General features: G+C 41.9%; 1 protein-coding gene across 15 annotated transcripts in view; it reads right to left on the bottom strand.

Moving 5' to 3' along the window:
* Positions 1 to 2,607: 2,607 nt before the first annotated feature.
* eya1 (EYA transcriptional coactivator and phosphatase 1) overlaps positions 2,608 to 23,069 on the bottom strand; it is a 69,233-nt gene continuing 48,771 nt past the window's right edge. For all 15 annotated transcript variants that reach the window (XM_042510506.1, XM_042510519.1, XM_042510517.1 and 12 more), the window contains 7 exons: positions 19,778 to 19,867; positions 9,591 to 9,649; positions 9,329 to 9,489; positions 8,995 to 9,109; positions 8,150 to 8,271; positions 7,253 to 7,353; positions 2,608 to 2,778 (listed from right to left, as the gene is read on the bottom strand). In XM_042510506.1, coding sequence (XP_042366440.1) covers positions 2,698 to 2,778; positions 7,253 to 7,353; positions 8,150 to 8,271; positions 8,995 to 9,109; positions 9,329 to 9,489; positions 9,591 to 9,649; positions 19,778 to 19,867 — 729 coding nt within the window. In that variant the 3' untranslated portion in view covers positions 2,608 to 2,697. The remainder of the gene's footprint in view (positions 2,779 to 7,252; positions 7,354 to 8,149; positions 8,272 to 8,994; positions 9,110 to 9,328; positions 9,490 to 9,590; positions 9,650 to 19,777; positions 19,868 to 23,069) is intronic.

A 23,069-nucleotide genomic window follows, 5' to 3' on the forward strand; every position in this document is an offset into this window, starting at 1 on the left:
AGGAAGGAATTAGATGTAGCCTTATAGTAAAAAGTATTTAAATTTTTATCAGCTATGGTGCAAATTTAAAGGATGCCATTAGCATGTGGGGGTGTGATGTTGTTTGGTCTAGACTTGCACCAGCTCCAGTTTCTATTTGCTTCCTGGTGGGATTAGTGGCTGAGGCCTGTGACATCAGTGTCAGTCTCTGGACGCTGGGTGCAGATAGTGATGTTATTCGGTGTTATTAACAGGAGTGCAGACACAAGTCACATGACTTGGACTCAAGTCTTAAATCTTCTGTCTTAAGACTGGACTTGACAAAAGAATATTAAAAAACTTGCAACTTGACTTGATTTGAATACAAATGACTTGTGTTTTCACTTGGACTTGAGCCATTTGACTTAAAAGTACTTACCCTCAAGCCTAAGGTAAAAGAAAGAGTTACTTTTTACAGTGTTGGGAAAAGAAATTTATAGGCGAGTTAAATTCGACAAGACAAGACAAAAGCATAATAATCGCAATATGAAAGTGCACTATCAGCAATACTTTTTTTTGTATTAAGTTGCAGTTTTAACCCCCCCCCCCCTCCAAAAAACAGAGGGCAACATGTAACAGTTCACAAATCAGTTTTATTAATTTAAACACAATCAAATAATAATGTCAAAAACATCTGTACACATATTTTGCAGACACAACAATCTTTTGCGTTTCACAATGAGGCCCATGTAGTGTAAAGTATTTCCAGTTTGCATTTATGATTGCAACATAATAAAAAAAAGCGTGCTGTATGAATCTATAAAACATTTCCTCTAGTTACCTACTATTACCTTGATCTAGCAGCAATATGTAGATACCCCCAGAGTGTGGGGGAAGAAGTTGTTTTGAGAAGGTGGGGGTGGGTGGGTGAGGAGGAGGGGGGTCTGTTAGGGGGAGAGAGGGATCCAAATTGAAATGTAAAGGCCAACAGTGATCATGTGCAAAGGAGGGAAAAATTAGAAACACAACGAATGGGTTTCCGTTTAAGAAATTCACAGTCGATAGCACATGTCCTGTATGTTCACAAACCCCTCGAAGTTAGTGGCTTTTCTCTCAACATTAATTACGGTTTCCCCGTCCACAGATGTAGAAGCTTTATGAAAAGAGATTCATGTCTTTCAACCGTTTCAAAGAGGGACACAGAAGGTATTTTCAAAATAAAAACACTACATCATACAAAATTACGCTCGCTGTACAAGAGTTGTTATAGCGCTTGTATAAAAGATAATAAAACCTATTCAAGCCTGCTTTTTTTAAATCTCAGATTTATTCAAATTTGTTGTTAAAATGGCTCTCAGGAGGCTTTTTCTTACTTCCATGCCACATCTGAAAATCAGAATCAAGTTTGCTTCCAAATATCTGGGGTCAGGGCTGCAAGCTGGTGAAATGCCGTAAGGACACAAGTTGTGAGCTACCTTTCTGAATAACATTAAAAAAAAAAACCTCTTTCCCTTTAAAACATGAGTGTGAAGAGGGCTAGCAGTAGAGGAGACCTGTTATGCTGTATAAAGATGTGTTTCCTGTAAGGACGAGAAACATCACAGAATCAAATGAAAGGTCATTGACACTTGACATCCATGCTTTTGGTCTTGACAAAACGATTTATCACAAAATCCCATTATCTACATATTTGTTTACTGAACAAAACTTGAACACATCAACACTTTCAGGCGTCGCACAAGCTTATGTGCGATGGGATGCCTTTTATTTATTATGTTTTTTTTACTTCAATGAAAATGCATTGCCACCTTTCAAGAGCACGTACCTAAATGAATATAGGAAGGAATAGTCCAGTGATTACAAACTTACACACACAAAAAAAGATTTCCTCTATACACGATTGTCTCAGCATTGTAAATAAAGTTTTTTCTAATTTCCTTAAATTATTAGAAAACCCCTTTTTTTTGTTTCTTCCCTTAACGTCTTCCTCTCGCTGCGGTGGAAATCAATAGTACTTTGTAAAAGGCACAAGTCTTTTGTCGTCGAGGTACCTTCTCAGTGGCACGGCGCCACTCACAAAGTCTCCGTTCATAAATAACAAGCACAGGACTCCCAGGCCGACGGTTAACACAGGAGCAGTCGCTTTGTCTGTCTGTCCCATGACGGAAGAGAGACTAAAAAGTAGGTGGACAGATAAGGAACAGAAAGAGGCGGGAGGTGAAGAGCTACAGGGACGGAGAAATGCCACCACCAGTAGTCGCGGGCCTGTGGTTGACTGTAGCTGAGTTCTGTGGCGAGGTGAGGCGAGGCGGGCGAGGCCATCAGTAGCTCTGCTCTCCTCACAGGTGTGAACCCTGACAGAGTCCCGGCACAAACAGGGGGCCGTAAAACACTTTGACAGCTTCAGAAAGCGGCCAATTCACAGTAACCAGGGCAAGCAGCTGCAGCGCCGTAAATTCACCTCTCTCCTTCGCTTCCAGAGGAAAAAAAAAAAAAAAGTTTAGGGTTAAGACGAAGTGTGACCGTATGTCAGCACATTAACCGTGTGCTCGGCCTTTTTTTTCCCTCCATTCTCCTCTTCTTTTCTTCCTGTGAAGTGGAAGACAGACGCCAGGCAGCGCAGGGGGGTCTTTTCTGTGCTGCAAGGTCTGCGGCAAGCGTAGGACGGGGCTGGAGGGCGAAGGTGAAAGGTTGCAGGGTGTGCTGAGGCGGAGCAGGGTGAACCATGGTGATGTAGTGCTACAAGTACTCCAGGTCTAGAGCGTGGTGGAGGGCCATGAGGTCTGAATGGCTGGAGATCCTCCAGAAGGGCATGTTGTGCTGAGGGAGGAATAACAACATCACACTATGTTTAATGGAGTTTTATTTTAGACTGAAAACAACTATACATTTTTAGGGCTGAAACAAGAAAAGTTACAGAAAATTATTGTAACCCACAAATTCTCATCTTCTCGCTTCAAAAATGTGAGGGTTTGTTGCTTTTGTCTCTCTTTTTAAAAAATGATTATTGTAAATTGAATACCTTTGAACTTTTGACTGTTGGTCTGACAAAACAAGCGATAAAGATGTGAATTTGTGAAACTGTGAGAGCCATTTCTCACTATTTCCTTTGACTTATTCGATGATGAAAAAAATTACTACTTGCAGCCAAATTTTTCATTTGGTGCAAAGGGTATTACAAAAAAACAAGTTAGTGACATGTAGTACATACATGGGACTAGACAAAACAGGAATATAGACAAAAATCGAGACAAAACAAAACAAAAAAAAAACGAGCCAATCACAGCATTCACAAGAAGTGCTAAGATGTAGAGCTGCAACGCTTAGTCAAAGGTTTTTAACTGTCAACTAATTTGATACTCGATACCTGGGTTTGAGTTATTTTTTAGTTAGGAGAAAAAACTTAAGTTGCAGAAGAGAACCATGAAGTACTAAGACTACATCACGAAGCGCCAATTGGAAAAAAATGATACCAAAAATAATCTGATTGGCAAACAAAAACTATGGGCAGTCAACAAAAAGAGAGCAGAAGTATGTAAAATATGTGGGTCAAAAAATACAGGCAAAGACTGAAAATCTTCCAAAAAAATCTGTTTTTTTAAATCCAGTCCTATCCAAATGTCATCATAAAGCACATTTAAAAAAACAACAAGTTGACTAAAGTGCTTTACAATCCAAAAATAGCAAAAACTATGAAAACAACTTAGAGAAATAACTACTAATAAAAACACTGGAAAACCACAAGACCATATAAACAATGCAGTAGGAACACACACAGACCAGCTTAAAGACTAAAGGACAATAAGATATAAAACTGCTCTCATAATATCTTAAAGCCAGAAAATAAAAATACATTTTTAAGATGGAATTTAAAACAGGCAGTGCAGGGGCCGGCCTAACATGTAGAGGCAACTTCTTCCAGAGTTTGGGAATGAATGAATATACACACACATACATATATATATATATATATATGTGTGTGTGTGTGTGTGTGTGTGTGTGTGTGTGTGTGTGTAAAATAATAAGAAAATAAATAAATAAATAAAAAACAGAAAAAAAACATAATTTTTGTAAAGTGAAATATATTATTACTCTATATTACTATTACTATACTATATTATGATGTGTTTCTGTGTCGAAACCCAAAGGTTAGGACTTTGGACCTGATTTAGGACTTGCCTGCCTCGACTTGGGACTTGAGTGTTAAGACCTATTTGAGACTCGCAAAACAATAACTTTGCCCCACCTCGGATCAACCATGAAAATAATTGTTAGCTGCAGCCCGACTCAGAAGCTTTTATTCTTTACACTGCCGATGATACAGTGAATGAATGGAGCAGTCTGGTCCTTTCAGCAGGAAAAGCAATCATATCAGTAACACTGCGACTGCTCCTCTTGCTCTCCCCCTGTGCATCTGTCTGTGCAGCCAAATAGTACATCTGTACCTCTAACTAATTTCTCTCCTGCATCAACGTGTAGTTTTATACCGCCAAACTAATCCAGTAGCTGTCTTCAACCTCGACAGAAATGAACTCCCCACAGGCTCTTTTGAATGAACTCCTGCCTGCCGCTGTGTGTTTGGGACAGTGCAAATGAGCTGTTGTTCCCAAGCAGAGGACGGGGGAGAAACCTGAGTCGCAGAGAATGAAAGGAGCTTGTCAGGTAGAGTCCTCAGCTCCTCAGTGTGTGGAGCCCATTACCCTCCCCTTATCAAAGGTATGGCCTCTCCCAGGCATATGTTCCGCTTAGGAGAGCCTGCACTGACCCTTAAAAAGCTCTTTGCTTTTTGTTTTGTAAATTGTCTTTGCTTTTAAGTTTAAAAGCTGGAGATGCTATCTGTGCCTTCTCTCCCAGGCAATGGTAATAACTGAGGGCAGAATTGTGTCAGGGATTTTTTTTTTTTTCGTAGAGGAATGAGGGCCGAGAGAAGTTTTGCTTTTGTAGTTCCACACAGTGTCACGTCTGATGTGTGCCTCCTGACGGCTGAAATTGTTGTGTGTTATTTCACGTCCTCTCTGATGTTGACACAGAAACCTTTTACCGCATGGCGTGTCGTGGGACTCTCACCACTCAGACGGAGAGGAAAAAAACGCCTTATCCTTCCATCAATGTCACACTCCAACAACTCAAGACTGAGTGAAAATATTTGCATCTTTTTCCACAATCATCCCTCAGACCATATTCCCAGGGTGTGTTCGCTTTTCATAATACAGAGCTATTGCTTTACACACTTATCCAGGGTAAAGGTTGCTTCTCCTTCCTAATCGCCGCCTAATCGCTCTTCATCTGTCCTCACGCTTCTCTGCGTTGTTTACTGAGAAACAGGTGAAAAAGGAGCTGGAGGCTTTTCAAAGGGAAACTCCATGTCTTCGCCCTGACACTGCGGCTCACCGTAACTGTCAGGGAAATATGCTCTTTGGCCGCTGATTAATTTGCTAATGAATATGTTTGCTGTGTGCGGCTTCCATGCAGCATTTGGTTTACATCCAAACTTGGCAGAAACGCTGAGTACACAAATTGTGGAGCAAGAGCCGACAGGTAACAGAAAAAGGGCAGATTCATCAGAACAGATACCTTTCTTGATCCATGCCGTGCTAACAGGCTTGCAGTAAATATTCTAATTTCACCAACAATGATTTAAGTCTCCTTTATGTGTGCTCTATTTACAATGTGCCTTCGACTTGCCTGAAAGGGCTTGCCTAGCATTACACACACAGCATTCACGCTGCTCAGGGCACCGAGCAGGAATATATAATTATGCCATCTCTCCCCTCCCCTGCTCTGTAAACCTGAGATGGCGGAGGAAGAGCGCTGATTACACACTACAGACTTTCTCTCTTGTACTGGATGCCCTATAAGCGGATAAACGAATGAAAGTAAAGTAAGACTGTTGAGGAGGGACCTGGAGTGCTGAGTCCTTTCTTTGGAAAGGTATGGCAGGTATGTTTTGTGTTCTGTGAGCATTCATAATGAACTCCTGACCTCACCGAGAATAATCACAAGTCCAAACACTGTCTTCGCACCAGAGGACTCAGTGTGAATGCAGTGCGTGGTATAATCGAGTATATGTCACAATTATCTTGGCCAAAGTCATTGTGATTTACAATATTATCCCATAATCACCAAAATATGCTTAAAACTATTAAAATAGTACTAAAACATACTGGAATCATCACTGACAGGACACACATCTTTTTTAGTCAACATCCTTTTAAGTGAAAAACAAACAATTTTTAAAAAAGCCAGGCTTTTAACTGTTGGAAAAGGCAAGTCGCGTCACATCATTTGATATGAAATTTACTGAAGCTTGATTAACCCTCTGAAACCTGGACTGATATCACTTTTCTAGTGACACATTTAGATGCCTTTCACATTATTAAAACCTTTGAACCCTGAGCAAATTGGTTTGATTTAAAAACACGGGAATAACGGCAATGAGCAACTCGACAAGAAACATCCCGGTATACGCAAGAAATGAGTAGATTTATAACATTATTCTTTAAAAGCAAGGCGAAATTTCAAAGAGAACTATATTTAAAATTAGCTTAATTATGTATTTATTTTTATATTTATTTTTTTGAATACAATTATTATAGTTTTCAAGCAGTTTTTTTTTTGTTTGTTTGGTTGTTTTTTTTTTTTTTTTTAATATTCAGGTAATTTTACTTTTGCTCATTTTTGGGTCATCTCGTCTTAAGTTGCTCATTGCCGTCTTCTCATGTTTTTGAAAGAAATCAAGCTACTTTGCCATGTTTACAAAGGGTTAAGATCTTCTGAGATTTTTGAGGCTGTTTTTGCCAGAGATAATATAAAATAATGGACAAAGCTACCATGATATCACTTATTGGTTTGTGGTCTGTCGTTCTGAAGCCTCGAGTTCAACATTTCAGCCATTGCCATCTTGTTGTTTTTTTTAAGCATGTAGTTACCATATTTAGATGCTGCATAAATGAGCAATAGAGACTGAAACTGTTTTTTGAACATGTTTATATCTGCCGTACAGTCAGGAATTTTAACATTGGGGTCTATGGGGATTAACTTGCTTTCCAGCCTGCCTCAGGCCTCATTTTTTAGACCTGGTTGCTGTTTGGTTTTTGCAGAATCTCTTTTATTGCTGCTACCCCGGAAGTCTCTTTGGGTGCTGCTAGACATGATATATACAATCATCCCAAGAGTGGAAATTCACCACAATCAACTTATTGTGAATGTTTGTTTTTTTCAATTGCAATCTGCAATAAAATTGTGTATTGTCCCATCCCTTGAATGTGGTTTCTATTATTCCAAGACTTCTTACCTTTTTTGAGCCTTGCTCCTCTTCCACACCATCTCCAACAACAATGTAAACAACTTTCCTCCCGAACCTTTGAATTACTCTCTCAAAGCAGCTCTCCTTCCCTGTGGGGGGGTCGACAGCAGGATGTTAGTGGAGCGTCGAGTGGTTGCAAACACATACACATGGACACTCACAGGGACCCACACTAAACGCCATCAAGTTGATTCAAAGGCACAGGGTGACAAGAGCCCCTTTAAAAACACCACACGTACAAAATAGGCCAGAGTGTAAACACTTTGAGCTCGGCGAGGAGATGTGATAAGATCAGCCCCCAGATAAAGACAATCTGAAAAGCATTAACTCTGCCCTTCTGCTCCTCAAACCTGGGTTAAATGGACTTAAATCAGCTAAAATCACTCTTGCATGCTACAAGGTCTGGTTAGGAGGACCAGTGCGCTTAACGCTCCGAGGAACTCTGAGCTGCTTTCTGCTCCAACTCTGCGCTGATGGGCCTGAAAACGGTGCGGGAGTAAAGCTTGATGTTTATTTTGCATTTGAAACAGTAAAGAAGGGGAAGGACTGGAGGAAAAGGGGGGAGATTGGAGGAGGGGGAGGAAGAGGGGGGTCTTGTTGCTGTGGAATGACATAAATGTGCAGAAGTGGTTTCATATGCAGAGACTGAACAGGAGAGGCCTGGGGAGGCCCAGCGCAGGCCCAGCTCCAGGAAAATAATCCCAGGCTGATTAGGCCTATTCCTTCATAGAGGAACATCAACCCTCTCCGGTGACTGAATCTCCCACCCCATCCACGCCTCTGTCCCGACGCTTAGGTAGCACGTGTGTCCTAACTTTTTTACACTCACAAGGGTTGACTGATCACACTGGACAAAACAAAAGAGGATTCAAATCAAATACTCACCTATTTTGGTTGCACTATAAATATTCTCGATAGGAAAGACTATCCCCAAGCCGTAGAGCAGGACCTTAGCCAGGGCAGGGATGAGCTGCGTGGTGGTCACCAGGATATTCACACAGTTTGACCTACGGTAGAGAGACAGAGCAAAGGGATGACATCATTCTAAATCACTAACAAAAGACAACATAGTGCACACAAAGTGAAGATATGCAATGTATCACTTCATTAACCCTTTGAAACATAAGTGAATTGGCTTGATTTCTTTAGCTACAAGAAATTGAACAAAATAAAGACAAGATCAAACGTAAAAAAGCTAAAAAAAACAGGTATTATTACTATTACTACTACTACTACGACTATTATTATTACTATTAATGTTATTGTAGTTTTCCAATTTTTTATTACTATCTACTATTTCAATTTCTCTCTCTCTCTCTTAAAACATATATTAAACATAAAATATTCAGGTCATTTTCTTTTCCTAATTTCTTTCATGTGATGGACATATCTTGCCAAGTTGCCAAGTTTTTATAAGAAAGTGAACCAATTTGCTCAGATTTCAAGAGTTTAAATGCATGTGAAAGGCATTTGAATGCAGCAAAACAAAAGTGATGCCATTCCAGGTTTCAAAGAATTAAAACATGACATGCAGTGAAGGACTGAATCCGAGCTTCCTTTTAGAGTCAGACGTCTAAGCACACTTTCAAAATCAGACGACAAAGCATATCCAGAAGATAAATTCAGAGCTTTAATAGCCTGGGAATATGGAGTTGACTTATTTACACCACATGCGAGTTTATAGACGTGCGGTATGGGACTGGGTACAATTTTCCTCACTGGAGTCCTACCTTGAGTGGATTAATGTTAGTGCTTTCAGTGCCAGTGTTAACCAGGAGTCCGTCAAGGCTTCAATTTCTGCTCGCAATTGCAACCAGGCTTCCCTTTTGGCTGGGCCCAGCAGACCTGAAACGCAGAGTAACAATGTTTGGGTTGGACCAGCCCTCCGAATACCACTGAAATTTTCAAAATTTACCCTGACCAAGTGGTGTGGCATGTGCTTTTAGAACACACTGGAACAGACACTCACACAAAAACGCCCACACAAACGAGGGCATGTACATCTGCAAACTCATTTCAACTCTTCAGATCTGTACAGAGGCAGCGCTGCTTGTTGGGGATTACCTCCGACGTTATTTTTGTAGGTGGTGTAGATTTCTTTTACTCGTCTGTAGCGGAAGGCCAGTTTTCTCATCCAGTCCACACCTCCCCGCACGCCTGTGGCCAGACATAGGTTGGCACTGGTTGCTGCTGCGTGGAAACCGTCAGCGCCAAAGTTATACGTGCTGCAAAGAAGAAAAAGAAAGGATCTGTCAGCAAAGGCTGCGGCACTGTTGATGCACAGTTTATTTAATCAATCAAGAAGGAAAGTGTACCGGTTTTGTACCTCAGATCCTGGCCGTTGTCATCGGAGGACACATCGTCGATATGTACCTGATCACATTCCTGTAACACACAAAACATGCACTTTGAGTAATGCAGCATTCACACACTCACTCTAAAGAGACACTCCCCATATGTTCCAGGTCATTTTTCACTAAAAACAACATATTTATTCAGGAATTTGTGCTTTGGCTGGACACCTCAGTCTTAAGCCCCTTCGCCTTGACTTTCTCCCTATATACTTTTGAATATGTTCCCCACATTTTTCTTCCCTTGCCCCTAAACCAGATCTGTCCAAACAAAGACTAACCTCATCATCAGTCAGAATGGACTGCTACCACTAGAGGGGTCTAAAGATATGCACACCCACAGACATAACCAATTAAGTCTCAATCCAGCAACTCTAAGCACTCCTCAGGTTGGCATTTGAAGAGCTATGTCTGCAAGTACTGATATATATACATACAGTTGAAAAATGTATGTGGGCTCGGTGAATGTATAAAGAGCCTTGGCACTAATGGTCTGTGCATGTGTCTGTGCATGAGTGTGTGCATCCCTAAACATATGTGTGCTCCTCTTCCCCCCTGGGGGTGCCTGGCTCCCCTTGGAAAGGTAGAGGGATTCTGCAGCTCCACACTGATTCTGCCGGTACACAGTAACACAATCCAGACTTTCTGGTAAATGTAACCTACTAGAAAAAATTGAACTTGATGCTAACCGCCAATGAAATTATGACCTCTGATTGCTGCTGCGCCACACACCAACACAGCCCCGGGGCCAGTCAGCCAGCCAGCCGGCAAAAGAGCACAGGAGAAAGCACACTAAAAATCTGTTATTAGTTTTCCATTTATAGGAGAGCTCTAGTGCCTCCCCCTTCCTCCCCTCTCTCCGCCCCCCTCGGCCAGCTTGAGATGTGAGGGAGTCCTGCCTTGGCATTCAGATCAACACATTTCACATGGGGCAGAGCCGAGAGAGTAAGCAAAGCTTCTTTTTGCTCCGGTGGCGAGAAATTTGGCAAACAGGAGGTTGAGCAATAGCCTTGTTATGATAAAAAAAAATGCTGAAATTAATGTGACGTCAGATTCACAATTTGTTTCGGTCGACCCTAATCTAGCATAAATAACAGAGGGTGTATCTGATATCTCTATGAAGTAGAATTTCTCTGGAAAGCTACAAGTTTTAAATTGGTTGTGTAACCGCCCAAAATGTTAGTCTCACCTGTTTAAAGTTATGTGAGAAATAATAATTTCACATGGAAATTGAAACTTGAGGGAGAGAATTCCTCCGGTCTCAAGTATGAAAATTCCGTCCCGATTTTTTTAAGCTTTTTAATTAAGTTTCATCCGGCTGTTAAGACACCAAAACACAGAAAGGACTTCCTTGTTTTAAGTCAATCTAACTGAGGCCAAATGCTGACGTTATTGCATTCCTCTCTAATGCTAGAGCAGGGTAAGGGTAAGGGCTTTGGACTGTAAACCTTTTTTATTTTACTGGTTCCCCTCTGAACAAATTTTTCATCTCCCTGGATTTGTGGGGAAAGGGAGGGGAGAGCGACGTGAGGAGAAACTCAAACCAGCTGTTCTTTAACAGAATTAAAATCTTGACCCCCAACCCCTGCTCTAATGCAGCCATTCTCTCGCCAAGCCTCTCCCAGCAAGCCCCAAGATCCAAAGAGGAAAAGACTTTGACCCCGTGACCTCTCTCCCCTCCTCTCCGGGGCTCCGGCACCCCGATAAGGGGGTGGAAGGGTAGAGAGGTGGAGATGGAGGAGAGCAGCGGGTAGAGGCTGGGGGAGAGAGTCCAAAGTGACCTCACATGGAGCGAGCTCTGAGCCCCGCGTTCCAGAAGATGGACTGCCAATTGGAGATGGGGTGCAGGCGGGGGCTCTTAGCTCTGTTGGCTTAATCTGTTTCCACACACTCACCAACAGATCTTTAATAGTTGAAGAAAGCAGCAATTTGCCCCAGCTTGAAGATTTGCTGCCAACAAACTTGCGGACAATTTATGTTTGCAAATTATCCCTAATTTTTTCTGAGAATGGAGGCCAAGCCAAACGTATTGGTATGCTTAATTCCTTAAGTAGTAGAGGCATGTCTGTTTGTTTAGGAAAACAAAAAATGCACCCTGGGTTAAGCACCTCATAAAGCCTTCTTTCAAAGACCTCCCATTCTGGTGCAAGTGACTGGAAGGCTTCTATTATCCAGTAATTACCTGCTGATGAATCAGACACAATCAGTCCGCTGCAAAGCACTCATTTGGTATATCATTGTCTAATTGTACGCTGTCTCCTAGTACCTTGTTTGATGACAATAGTTCCTCGTGTTTGTTCTTCCCCTGTAATGTGTTTCTTTCAGAGTCTGACAGCTAGCATGGATCAAAACAGCTATGTGAGAACAATATGACTCAGCATGTTAATTATGGACATACTTTAGGTGCCAAAGCCAGAGCCGCAACATGACCTGAAACACATAAATATGTCTTAGTAATTAGCCCTAACTGTAGCCATTGTAATTGCAGCCTGATTATGAATGATTTGTCATAAATTTTTCCAAATCCTAAAAGCTAATAAACATGTCAAACCTCAACAAATGTAAAGTGTTAAAAATTAAAAGGCCAAGAAAAACACAGAGGTTTGGGTTTTACAATTTGAATGCCTGGGTGTTTACATAGTTTTTTGATTTTGTAGATATTAAAACGCTTATTTAACAGCTGAACTGAGCTCGAGAGCTCCAGATAGAAGTTTGTCTGTGTGTGCTGTGAATAAAAAGGGAGGGAGTCGTCGAAGAATGCGCAGACTCCAACAATTACTGTTCCCAGCTGGGGCTGGCATAAACCTCTGCACTGGCTTCCTGGGAGGACTGGGAAAGCTAATAGAGGAGGTGGCTGTGGGTAATGCTGTACAGTAACCCTTACACATACTCATTAGGAGGCACTTCTGAAGGCCTCGTAAACACCACAGAGCCATGGACGGTGCAGGTTAGAGTCAGTTAGGTACAGTCGTATAGTTGAAGTGGATGGGATGGAGAAAAACACCATGGGGTGGTGAGTTTTACTGACTGACAGACTTCATGGCTTTTAGCATTGTTAGGTGCATGGATTATGAAATGCCATATAAATAGAACAAATCTGAAAAATCCATATTGCACTCCCAGAAATAAGAGTTCAAAAAGGGTTTATCCTGGAGGGCTGAGAGTGTACCCAGAACCATTGCTTCTGAAGAACCCCCCTTTTTGAGGAAAGGATTCTTTAAGGGTTCCATTAAGAACCTTTTCATTCAAAGAACGCTTTTTGGAAGAAAGAGGTCTACCAAGATTGTTGAAGGCAAAAGTTCCTTACCCTCAAATATTCAAATATTTACTTGCGTTTTAAATGGTATTTTTAAATGTCGATGTATCTGAAATCCCCCTAATCAATTAATTCTCCTTGTGTTCTGTCATAGTTGAGATCTTTCCAGTCATTTCATGGCATACTAACCACATGGTCTGCTGAAATTATTCTCATAGTTCTTGGCAGGTTGTATTCAGTTCAGTTCTATTCATCCTAGAAACCCCTAAAAACGTGATTGTTAAAAAACAGCATTCCAGGTAACACTGGACCATATCAGCCTTTGCCTCTGAAACTGTTCTGGGTGAAACCTTTACTAAAAGTTCAACCAGTAACCGCAAAGGGTTCCTCTACAGGGACAAGCCAAAGAACCCCAAATGGTTCTGGTTAGCACCTGAATTTCTAAGAATGTAAACGGGAAGCAACGAAAAACTGTCTCATAAAAAGAAGAATAAATATATTTTGCATCACCATATTTATATGCATGCAGGACTTTAATTAAAATAATTCACAAGCACTTATAGTTACTGTCACCGAATCATTCTAAGGTTTAAAAGAAAAAAACAAGCTGCTATTATTTTGTTTGAATAACACTAACAACAGAATGACAGGGCTTCAAGATGGTGGCATATTGGCAGCCGGAGAATTTCTTAGAACCTTTTGAACATGTCTTTTCCATCGAATCCCCCCCATTCTCCCCTCACCAAGCAAACAGTGGTCTCTCTAAAACCTACAATCACCACTAACTCACACCAGATGTTCCTACTGTACTCAGGAGTGAAGACCCTCGACCAGAAGCCATCGCAATTACTCCTTATGCAAACACTATGTCTTTCTGTTAAATTCATCAGCAACATTCTTCTCTTTTATCTGAGCTACCAAGCAGTCTCTATCTACACAGGAAAGATGCCAAAAAATGTGCAACAATTGAAGACAGGATGCTGCTGCCTCGGGATGCTTCCATCTCTACATCATTCACTCTCTCTTCCTTTCCCTGTCTCTCTGTCTTTCCACTAGTCTGCTGAGAACTCTTCACTGTGGAGGAAGTTATCAGAGCCCTCTTTGTTCCCCTGGCATCTGTCATTAAGCAATCAGCAATGACGGCCTGAGTCTTCCTGTAGCCCTGGAAAGAGCTCAGAGTGGTGACTGCAACAGTCAGAGGCACGGAGAAGAAAGACAGGGCAAGTCAGCAATGCATGCTACCAAAACACAAGAGGGACCACACTATCTAAACTCTTCGACCTGTTTTTCCCACGCAGGTCTAGGTCACTGCCATATAGGTAGTGTTCACTTTTTGAATACAAACTGCCCCCTCACTCTCAGGTGAGCTGTTGGGGTGGGGTTGGGTGGTCAAAACCACAGTGTGAGCGATAACAGCCGTCATCACAGCATTCCTTGTGACCCTACAGGCTAATGCCATGTGAAAAAGGCTCATCCATGGTTCGCAGGTTCTCAATACCGCCACTCCACCGGCAGTGGCTGTCATCCCCCCCGCGGTCTGTGACCCCCAGCAACTTCCTTCTCTGTTCCCACCACAGGCACCCCTGTCTGGTGTGGGGGGTGCAGAACGGGGGGGGGGGCAAACACAGGATGTGGGTAACAAAAGGAGAGTTCTTCGAACCCACTTCATTCCAATCCACAATCTGTGCTTGAACAGCCACGGAATTCAAACAGCAGCGCCAAACAAAGCACAGGTATAGAGAAGTATATGCTGGTTTTGCAAAAATTCACACGGTCAGGAGGACTGATCCAGGGGGAGCATGCTTTGCTCAGAGACAGACTGAATTTTTAAAAAGAATTCTGTGTAAAGCACTTTTGTAGGGAAAGTTGGAATAGAAAGACTCACCCCACAGGTAGGCAGTGAAAGTATAAATTAGTTTTGTGTGATGGATGAGCTGCTTCTCATTATTTCCTATTTTTGGCATCGCATGTCAAAACCACACCTCAAGGAGAGCGACATTAAATGCAATATCAAATCTCAGTCGTTTCAGCATTTTCCCTTCGCAACAAACGTATCCATAGAGAAACAGTTTATTCTTGCCAAGCCGACTGTTGTTTGGACAAATCTGAGCAAGTTTCTGCTCTCCTCCTCCACAGACCATGCTGGGCAGGTGCTGCGCCTCCCTCTTTAAACTAAGGACAAGACATCTATTCTTAGATATCAGCGTTTGTTACCAGACGGTAATTTTACATTTTCCATGCACTCTCGACCCCTATTGGTGCATGGATCGGCTGTGTTAGGATAGTGGTGGGGTTGAGGTGGAGCTCTGTGGAGTGAAGATTGACAGGGTGGCTTTGAAACCTCCACTTTCTCTCTGTAGTCTTTCCAAAACACATCAGTGGCCCCGCCTTGAGACGTGATGGAGTTATGTCGAGGAGCATGACAGAACTGCTGCATCAGGGGCCAGGCAAATGATGAAATACCCACATCAGTGTGTGCAGACCTTAAGAAGCCCATCTGACAAAATATACTTCGCATGAAAATGGCCTTTTTTTAGTTCACTGTTTTAGTTTCTGCACATTTTTTATTGAAAAACTAAAAAAGTAGGAACTCCTACTCCCTGTTTTTTTACAGTTGTTTTTTACTGCTGCAGATTGTGATGGGTTGTTTAGTTTTATTCATTATAAAGGTGTTATTGAAATATAAATAAAAATCTGTGCCACAGAGCTGCAGTGTTAATTTGTAACCGATGAAGTGAATGACTCAATTTCATGTTTCAATGAAAAGCACAGTTAGCATTATGTTCCTCCTTACTGGGAATAAAATATACTATCAAGGAAAACACCATAAAGCTACCAATCATATGGAATGGCGAGTACAGGATCTCACCCTCTACAGTGGGACATAAAACCAACAAAATGGCTCCACACTAAGAGGCTCTGGAGGGCCATTTCAGCCACTAGGAAAAGGTAACCATGCGTTTCACAGCATCTCTCATTAACAGGCAGCCCCTGGGTGAGAGTGACAGAGAAGGGTTCAACCCTGCGACTGCAGGCTGAGAGCTATAAAAGCAGTCAATTCCGAGTGTCACCAGGTTGCTCCACAGGTATGTGTGTGTGAGAGAGTCTGTAGGTACCTCCATGAATCTTCGTACTGTACATAAGTGTGTGTTAGAGCACAACATGTTTAGCTTGCATGTGTGTGAGAAAGGGGTAACACACACAGCATGGAGGCATCAGTGGACTAATTTAAAATGTTCCCACCTTTAGAGACCTCTCCCCCTCTCTCTGCCTGTGAGTGGTTTGCCCCCGTGCCCTTTATCCTCCAGACAGGGAGGGTTGTTTTCTCACCCAGCGAAGGGGGAGACGGCAGCCCCCGTACCCCACTGAGAGGGGAACACAGGGGGCTTGGCCAGTAAGAGAGAGGCCCCTGGTTCCCACATATCGCATGGCGTTAGCGTTTGGGCTGCAGCAGCGCACCTACAGTAAACTCACACCCTGAGTCACAGCGGAGCTGTCAGTCTTCTCAATGAGCTCAGCCTCAGTGGGCTTCATTATACACATCACTTTAGACCATTAATTAACTGCACATTCAAACCCACAGCCAGCGCTAGTGTGAAAATGGCATCAAGTGGAGTGGATTTACTAGATTTCAAAATAAGATATATGAAGGACAAATCTATTTGTTTGTAAAAACATATTATTTTCAAAAATGTTAAAAAGTCAGTTTTAACTTTGACAAAGTCTAATTCTTAAATTATTTATATAACCAGTGGTGTAATGTAATAAAGAAATAATATTTCGTTACAGTACTTCAGTTTTTTTTGGAGTATCTGTACTTTACTTGGTTTTTTTTTTTTTTTTTAATTTCTGTCATCTTTTACTGCCAGAATTCTGATTGCCTTCTTTTTAATAATATCATTTACTTGTACTTTTACATAAAGTACTTATATTCAATGTCATAAATGACTTTTGATAGTTAAGTACAGTAAATATCAGATGCTTTAAGACTGTCAGTCAAGCAATATTCTAGAAGCTGACTTTAACTTCTACCAAAGTCATTTTTTGATAAGAAATCATCCACCACTAGATATAACCTTTCCATGAAGATGTTGCTGTTAATTTACAAACTGAAAAAATGATTGATTCAGTACATTCAGTTTTCAATTAACGAAGATATAACATTTATTTTATGATAATCTCTGCAGCTGTTGAAATATGACTTCTTCTATAAGGAAAATTAATACAGTGGAGATCACATCAATAGGGATCATATTGCCTTGAATTACTTTCCTAATACTTCTTTCACTGAGAGGATTTTTGATGATAAAAACAGACAGTGCTTTCCATACAGCACTACGGCCATTGTTTAAAAGGCTGAGCAGCAAATGGTTTGTGTGGGACGATCGATAGAGAGTTCGTCTGCATGGGTTAAGAGGGTAAGTCTTTTGGGGAGGTGCAATATTTCTGGGACGCATCTTCAATACTTTCTAACAGCAAATGAATAAAAAAGAGAGCGCTGATCCAGAAAAAGGTAAGAGGAAAAAAGAGGGAGAGAGGGAGAGATGTAAGGGTGAAACTGATCCCTGTTGACCCCTTCGGCATGCCCTCTTTCTTTTTATGACTTTCCTCTGAATCGTCACTCACCAGCTCTATCAACGCTGTCCAGCCTCCATTCACTCACACTCTAAAACACACACACACGCATGCACACACACACACACACACACACACTCGAACACATTATACACAACACTAAAGCATTGGCTGTGGCCTCAGCAGGCTGAGTACGATATTATGCTTAATTGTGGTGTTCAGAGGCTTATAAACAAACAACCCTTGTGCATATAAAACAGATTAATTTATTTTAAAAGCACAAGTAAAATAATCTGAGACTGTACGTATAGTAAAGTTGCAAGGGAGTCGAGTCCATATTTAATGTTCTTGTGCAGAGGCTGGCAGGACAACAGTGTTAAGACTTAGATAGACCAATCACACTCACACACTGTTAGGCCACTAACTCTGCACCTGTGTTTCTGCACAGCCTCTGGGGTCTCCCTTTATGGCTTAGACTAAATTAGATGGACCATATGCATTTCTGCACATGCTTAAATACATAACTGCTGCTGGCTGTGGTATTTATAGTCGGACTCTATTTAGCTCTATCTGAGATGGAGGACTGTAAATCAGCAGAGAGGAAACACAACTGGTTAGGCATTGCTGAGAACTGGCACTTAACACTCAGACTGGCCCAGCTCACTTTAAGAGGAGAGATCAATATGCCTTCAAGAGAATGTCACTCCTCCTCTGGTATGACTGTTAATGACAATCACTGCAGCGTCTGCAGGGAGGTCTTTACATTGGACGTTCTAAAAAGCATTCTTGCAGCAGACCACACATTGATATTTCAGTCATAATACTACTCTGGGAAAAAAAAATCAAAGCTTTTAAGTGTCAAAACAAAATCTAATAATTTCGTTACTGAGATAGAGCAGAAGAAATATACGCATTGCATTTTAAAATAATTTTATAAGCGGTCTGAGCTGCCAATTCGTCTGTGAACAGTTTCATCACACATGAAAAGAAATCAAAACACAGGACAGATGTTGGGCAAAACCACATTTAAGCGTTGTCACAAACTGCCATTTTTTCAAATGATTGGGGCACATCTATTAAATAAAGTGCAGCTACAATGGATTCTACACGGCCAGGGCATAAGGAAATATTTAACCAGCCAATTGCAGCCAATTAACTTTGATCACGATGACTGCGTTTGGAATCTCAGTCACTCGTCTGTCTGGGAGAGTATGAACATTTTCTGTCTCTGTCTCCCTCTCTCTGTGTCGTTTTTTCCTTTCTTCTTGGGTTTGCTTCATGTAACACAGCCGAAACATGGTGGTGAGTAATGAGACTTGGCAGACTGGCCACAGATCTCTTCACACTTAAGTATCAAACAAAACATTTCCTCTACTGTGAGGTCAGCATAAAGCAGGACACTGAGGGAAAGCGCTGGGTCAGTGGGATCAGATTCACTGAGAGGAGGCAGGGACAAAAATCACAAAAAGAAAAATTGTAGACAGAGAATTACGTAGAACTAGTGTTGAAGGACCGCTGAGATGATCTGCTTTTTTATTGCTAAAAAATCGCTGATAATAATAGCACTGATAGCTGAGTTTGACATCTGAATCTGAAAAGGGCAGTGGGTGAGCTTCGTGTCTGTGCATGTGTGCATGTGTATGGACAAATGTGGCACACAGTTTTCTGTACATGCAGACTGAGCCTATAAGCATCCCTGACCCTCTGGTCTTTCACCTCTCCCCAGAGCGAAGCAGACACTCAGACACCCCACTGCACACACACACACACACACCTCCCTACCCTTGATCCCTCTATTCCTGTGCCCCAGGGGCAGATTTTACACTAGCTGTACATGAATCAGGGGGGCAAAGAGGCGTGAGAGGGGAGATGGCGGGGGATTTCATGCTGCGACGGAAGGGTCTGTAGTGTAGGTGGACAGCGACACCAAGCACACAGCATGACACACAGACAGACAGATCGGCCACAGAAACACTAGAGCTTGACAAATTGAGCTGGCCGCTATGGGAGTGGGAAAGAGGTGGGGGGTGGGGGCAGGGCTGGTGACCCAGGAATGACAGAGACTGACAGCACATGTAAAATTCATGGTATCCCTTGGGCTCCGAGGTAATACTTCACCACTATGGGACTGATAACTGAGAAACAGTCTCCACGCTATGAAACAGTTGTTTCTGCTTTTACTAAAATCTTAATGGACTGTTCTTACACTCCTGTGAGAATATAAACACTCCCTGCACCACTAAAACATCACAAAGTGAACAGAAGGTAAAATGGCAGCACAGCTGCTTTAAAGACAGCTTAAAGAAGAGAAAACACAAAAAATAGACGCACCTCCAAGTCGTTAAAGAATAGGTGTGTGTCCGCCAAGTTGAAGATCATTTCTTCCATCCTCAGGCCTAATGATACAGATGTCGGTGGATCCTGAAAAACAGACAAAAACAATTAAAATCTTTCAAATATTGAGGTACTTTTTCCATTTGAAGTTGTAATGTGAAACAATAAATTATGTTGTTCGCTGTAAGTCACTCAATTAACACAGAATCCCTTTAAATTCCTCAGCAGGCCGTTCCCATAAAAGAAGACTTTAGGCGGACTTGAAAGTTCCAGCCTCTGTTTACGACTCTCCAAAAAGGGACCAGAATAGTCATCAGAAATGCCACAGACTTGAATGAATGCAGTAAAAGCATGTCTCTTCTCAGGAGGGGTGGTCAATTTAGAAGAGCTGGGGGTCACAGCCTCATCGTAAATAGCCCATTCTCCACATACTTGTGCCGATGCATCATCTGATTGCTCTCTACGTGATACAAATCACCACTCTAAGGTGTTTATTCATATTTATTTCAAACAAAAAAAATCAAATAAAAATGCTGATAATTTCCTGCAAAGAGCACAATTTTTCCTTAAATCATGATCTCTGTCAGTAATGTGATACATGCTGTAATGGTGATAGGGTTGCACTGTCTGTAAGATAATACCTAGAGAGGAGTGAAGTGTAAATAGTTAATGAGGCAGTGACAATGTGTGCGATTTTCCCTTTAAAAGGATAATGAATTGCAAAAAGTCTTCAGTGCATTTTTACATACAGATTTTTAAAGATACAGGCTGTGTGTAATTATTTTTCACATACTAAATAAACTGCATTAACACATTTATTTTAGTCTAAGCACGATTTTTTCATCATTATTATTTAAAAAAAGCAAACAAAACACATTATTAATTAACTGATTTTAAGTACCTCCATTCTTTGTTGCTCAAACTGAATCCCTTTTTTTTTAATCTCATATCCCTAATCAGCAGATTGTCTTCAGCAAGCAAAGGATGAAGAGAGACAATGGCAGGCTGTGGAGGAGGATTTTCTGCAGCTGGGTGAGGCTGCGTTAAAGGACAGGCCTTGCAGAAGCAGGAGCGGGGATTACAGAGTTAAACCACCTGAAGACACACCTGAGCTTTCCACTGATTAGCTGTCACACCCCACAATGCTTATGTTTTCACTAAAATGACAGAGGACAAACCACACAAGTAGAGCTCAATCCCCACTTCTGGAGGCTTTCTCCTTCCTCTTAACCTCCCAGTTCGAATCAATCTTTCAGTTAGAATTCATCAAAAATAATTAGCCTCCCACATCAACTGGCCACCAGCTCCCGCTCCCCAACCTCTGCCGCTGCTGGGTGATTTAGCATTATGGGCCGGTTTGGTGGGAAAAGGCTGTCTTCTCCGGCGAGAGTGAATCCTTTCCAATTAAATCTAAACAATCAGTCAGTGAGGGAGTTAAGAATACAAGCAGGCCAGAAGGCCAAAGTGCTGCTGCTGTCATTGCTCCAGCACCACCTGTCCCGAGATGTCAGTGTCATCCACAGGGGCGCCAAGCCCCCCCCCCCCCCCACCCTCTGAGCCCCTTACCAATAACAACCCCCCATCCATCCCCACCCACTTTAAGCTCCAGCTCTGGCCAGCCCAATAGCAGCACAGCTGGCCTCAGCCATCAGCTTTATGGGAGTAAGCTGCCTTGATGCCAATTAAAAGAGCTGATAAGAGCAGCAGTGTGTTTATGTGTGTATGAGAGGGAGAAAAAAAAGTCAGAGAGAGTGGGTGGGAGGTCACAGTGAGTGAGAGAAAGTGTGGATGTGTGCTCACTCAGATACACATCTATTTATAGTAACCTCAGAGCAGCTACAAGGGAAAACTGTTTAGCAACTTTTTTTGTTTATTCCACTAAGATGAGGAGGACATGAATGACAAGGAGGAAAAGAAGGGGTGGTTATCGTAGTGGTTGTGGTGGATGTTCACTGCTGCTTCACTTTCTCTTCTGAGGTAGTTTACAGATCTGCGTTTCTGATAGGCTTTGAGGTAGCGTGCTTTGTGGTTGCTGTGAGTAAGCATGTCTCCCTCTCATAATCCTGCTTTAATGTGACAGTGTCAGCAGGTTGCAGCACTTTTAAAAAAAAAAAAAATAGGGGACTTAAATGTGCAGAGGTGGAGAAAAAGAGGGAACAAAAGAGAAAACAGAGAGTGAGAGGGACTTTAGCGGCTGTCACATCCTATATGAGCTCTGATGGAACGGGCCCTTATGGAGTCAGGAGTGTTTCCTGTTTCAGAGGAGCACACTGGAGACTCTGTGTGTGCATTTGTGTGTGTGTGTGTGTGTGTGTGTGTTTGGAGAGTCCCTCATCTCAGAGCCACAGCTCCCTAAGCCTCAGCTCTCTCTCTTTACCCAGCATGCAGTGCTGAGAATAAAGTAAATAAACAGTGGAGGGTCGTGGGGCAGCCCTCTTTCACCCCAAAAACAAAACAGTGCCCCCATCAAACACCCCCTCATACCAGAACAAAGGCAAAGAGCACGGGCCGCAGACGCTAGGCTCTCTGACATATGAGGAGCAATATGTCATTTTTGACTTCAAAACCAGACACCTCCATAGCCCAAACAGCCAGAGATTAGAACTCATGCTTTCCTACAATTGAAATAAAAATTGTGATAAATTTGCTTTAAGATTCTACAGTTATTTTCACTTTTGTCTGCTATATCTTACTGGGAAAATAAGAGCGAGTGATGCACTTTGAAGGCTATATACTGTAGAACCTACGACCTCAACGAAACCATGAGAATAGGATTCTGCCTTATTTCCCAACTTGTTTGTTTGGAAAGTTTAAATTTAGAGAAGCAATTTACAAGGAGCAACAAATAGAAAAGCCTGGAAAAGTAAACTATTCATTTTATAAGCACACACAGTGACATGGGACGGAAAATTACTTTCAGAATAATAATAATATATGTTTGTTAAGATTTATATAAGGCAGGTTTAAGGGAATCTCCGAGTTCTAGTTTAACTGTATTACATTCGGTGCACTCAGTCTCCTGCCACGGTCTCCAGGGAGATCCCCGTCTGAAAAGGATGGATTGAGAAGCACTTAATTAAACTAACAATGTGGCATTTCTGAAGGAGAAAGGAACACTTAAGATGTGTCAATAGACATCCAGAGTGCAACTGTTGTGAGCCCCTACAGCTGAGCCCGGACCAGCCATGCATAGCCTCAACAGCTGCAAAGAGCAGTCAAATACTTGCCAAGCCTCATTGGACCTATTAAAAAAAAAGAAACAATTATCTGTACATTGAGTTCTGCTCTA

Source organism: Plectropomus leopardus, chromosome 21 (assembly GCF_008729295.1).
Source record: "Plectropomus leopardus isolate mb chromosome 21, YSFRI_Pleo_2.0, whole genome shotgun sequence".
NCBI lineage: Eukaryota > Metazoa > Chordata > Actinopteri > Perciformes > Serranidae > Plectropomus > Plectropomus leopardus.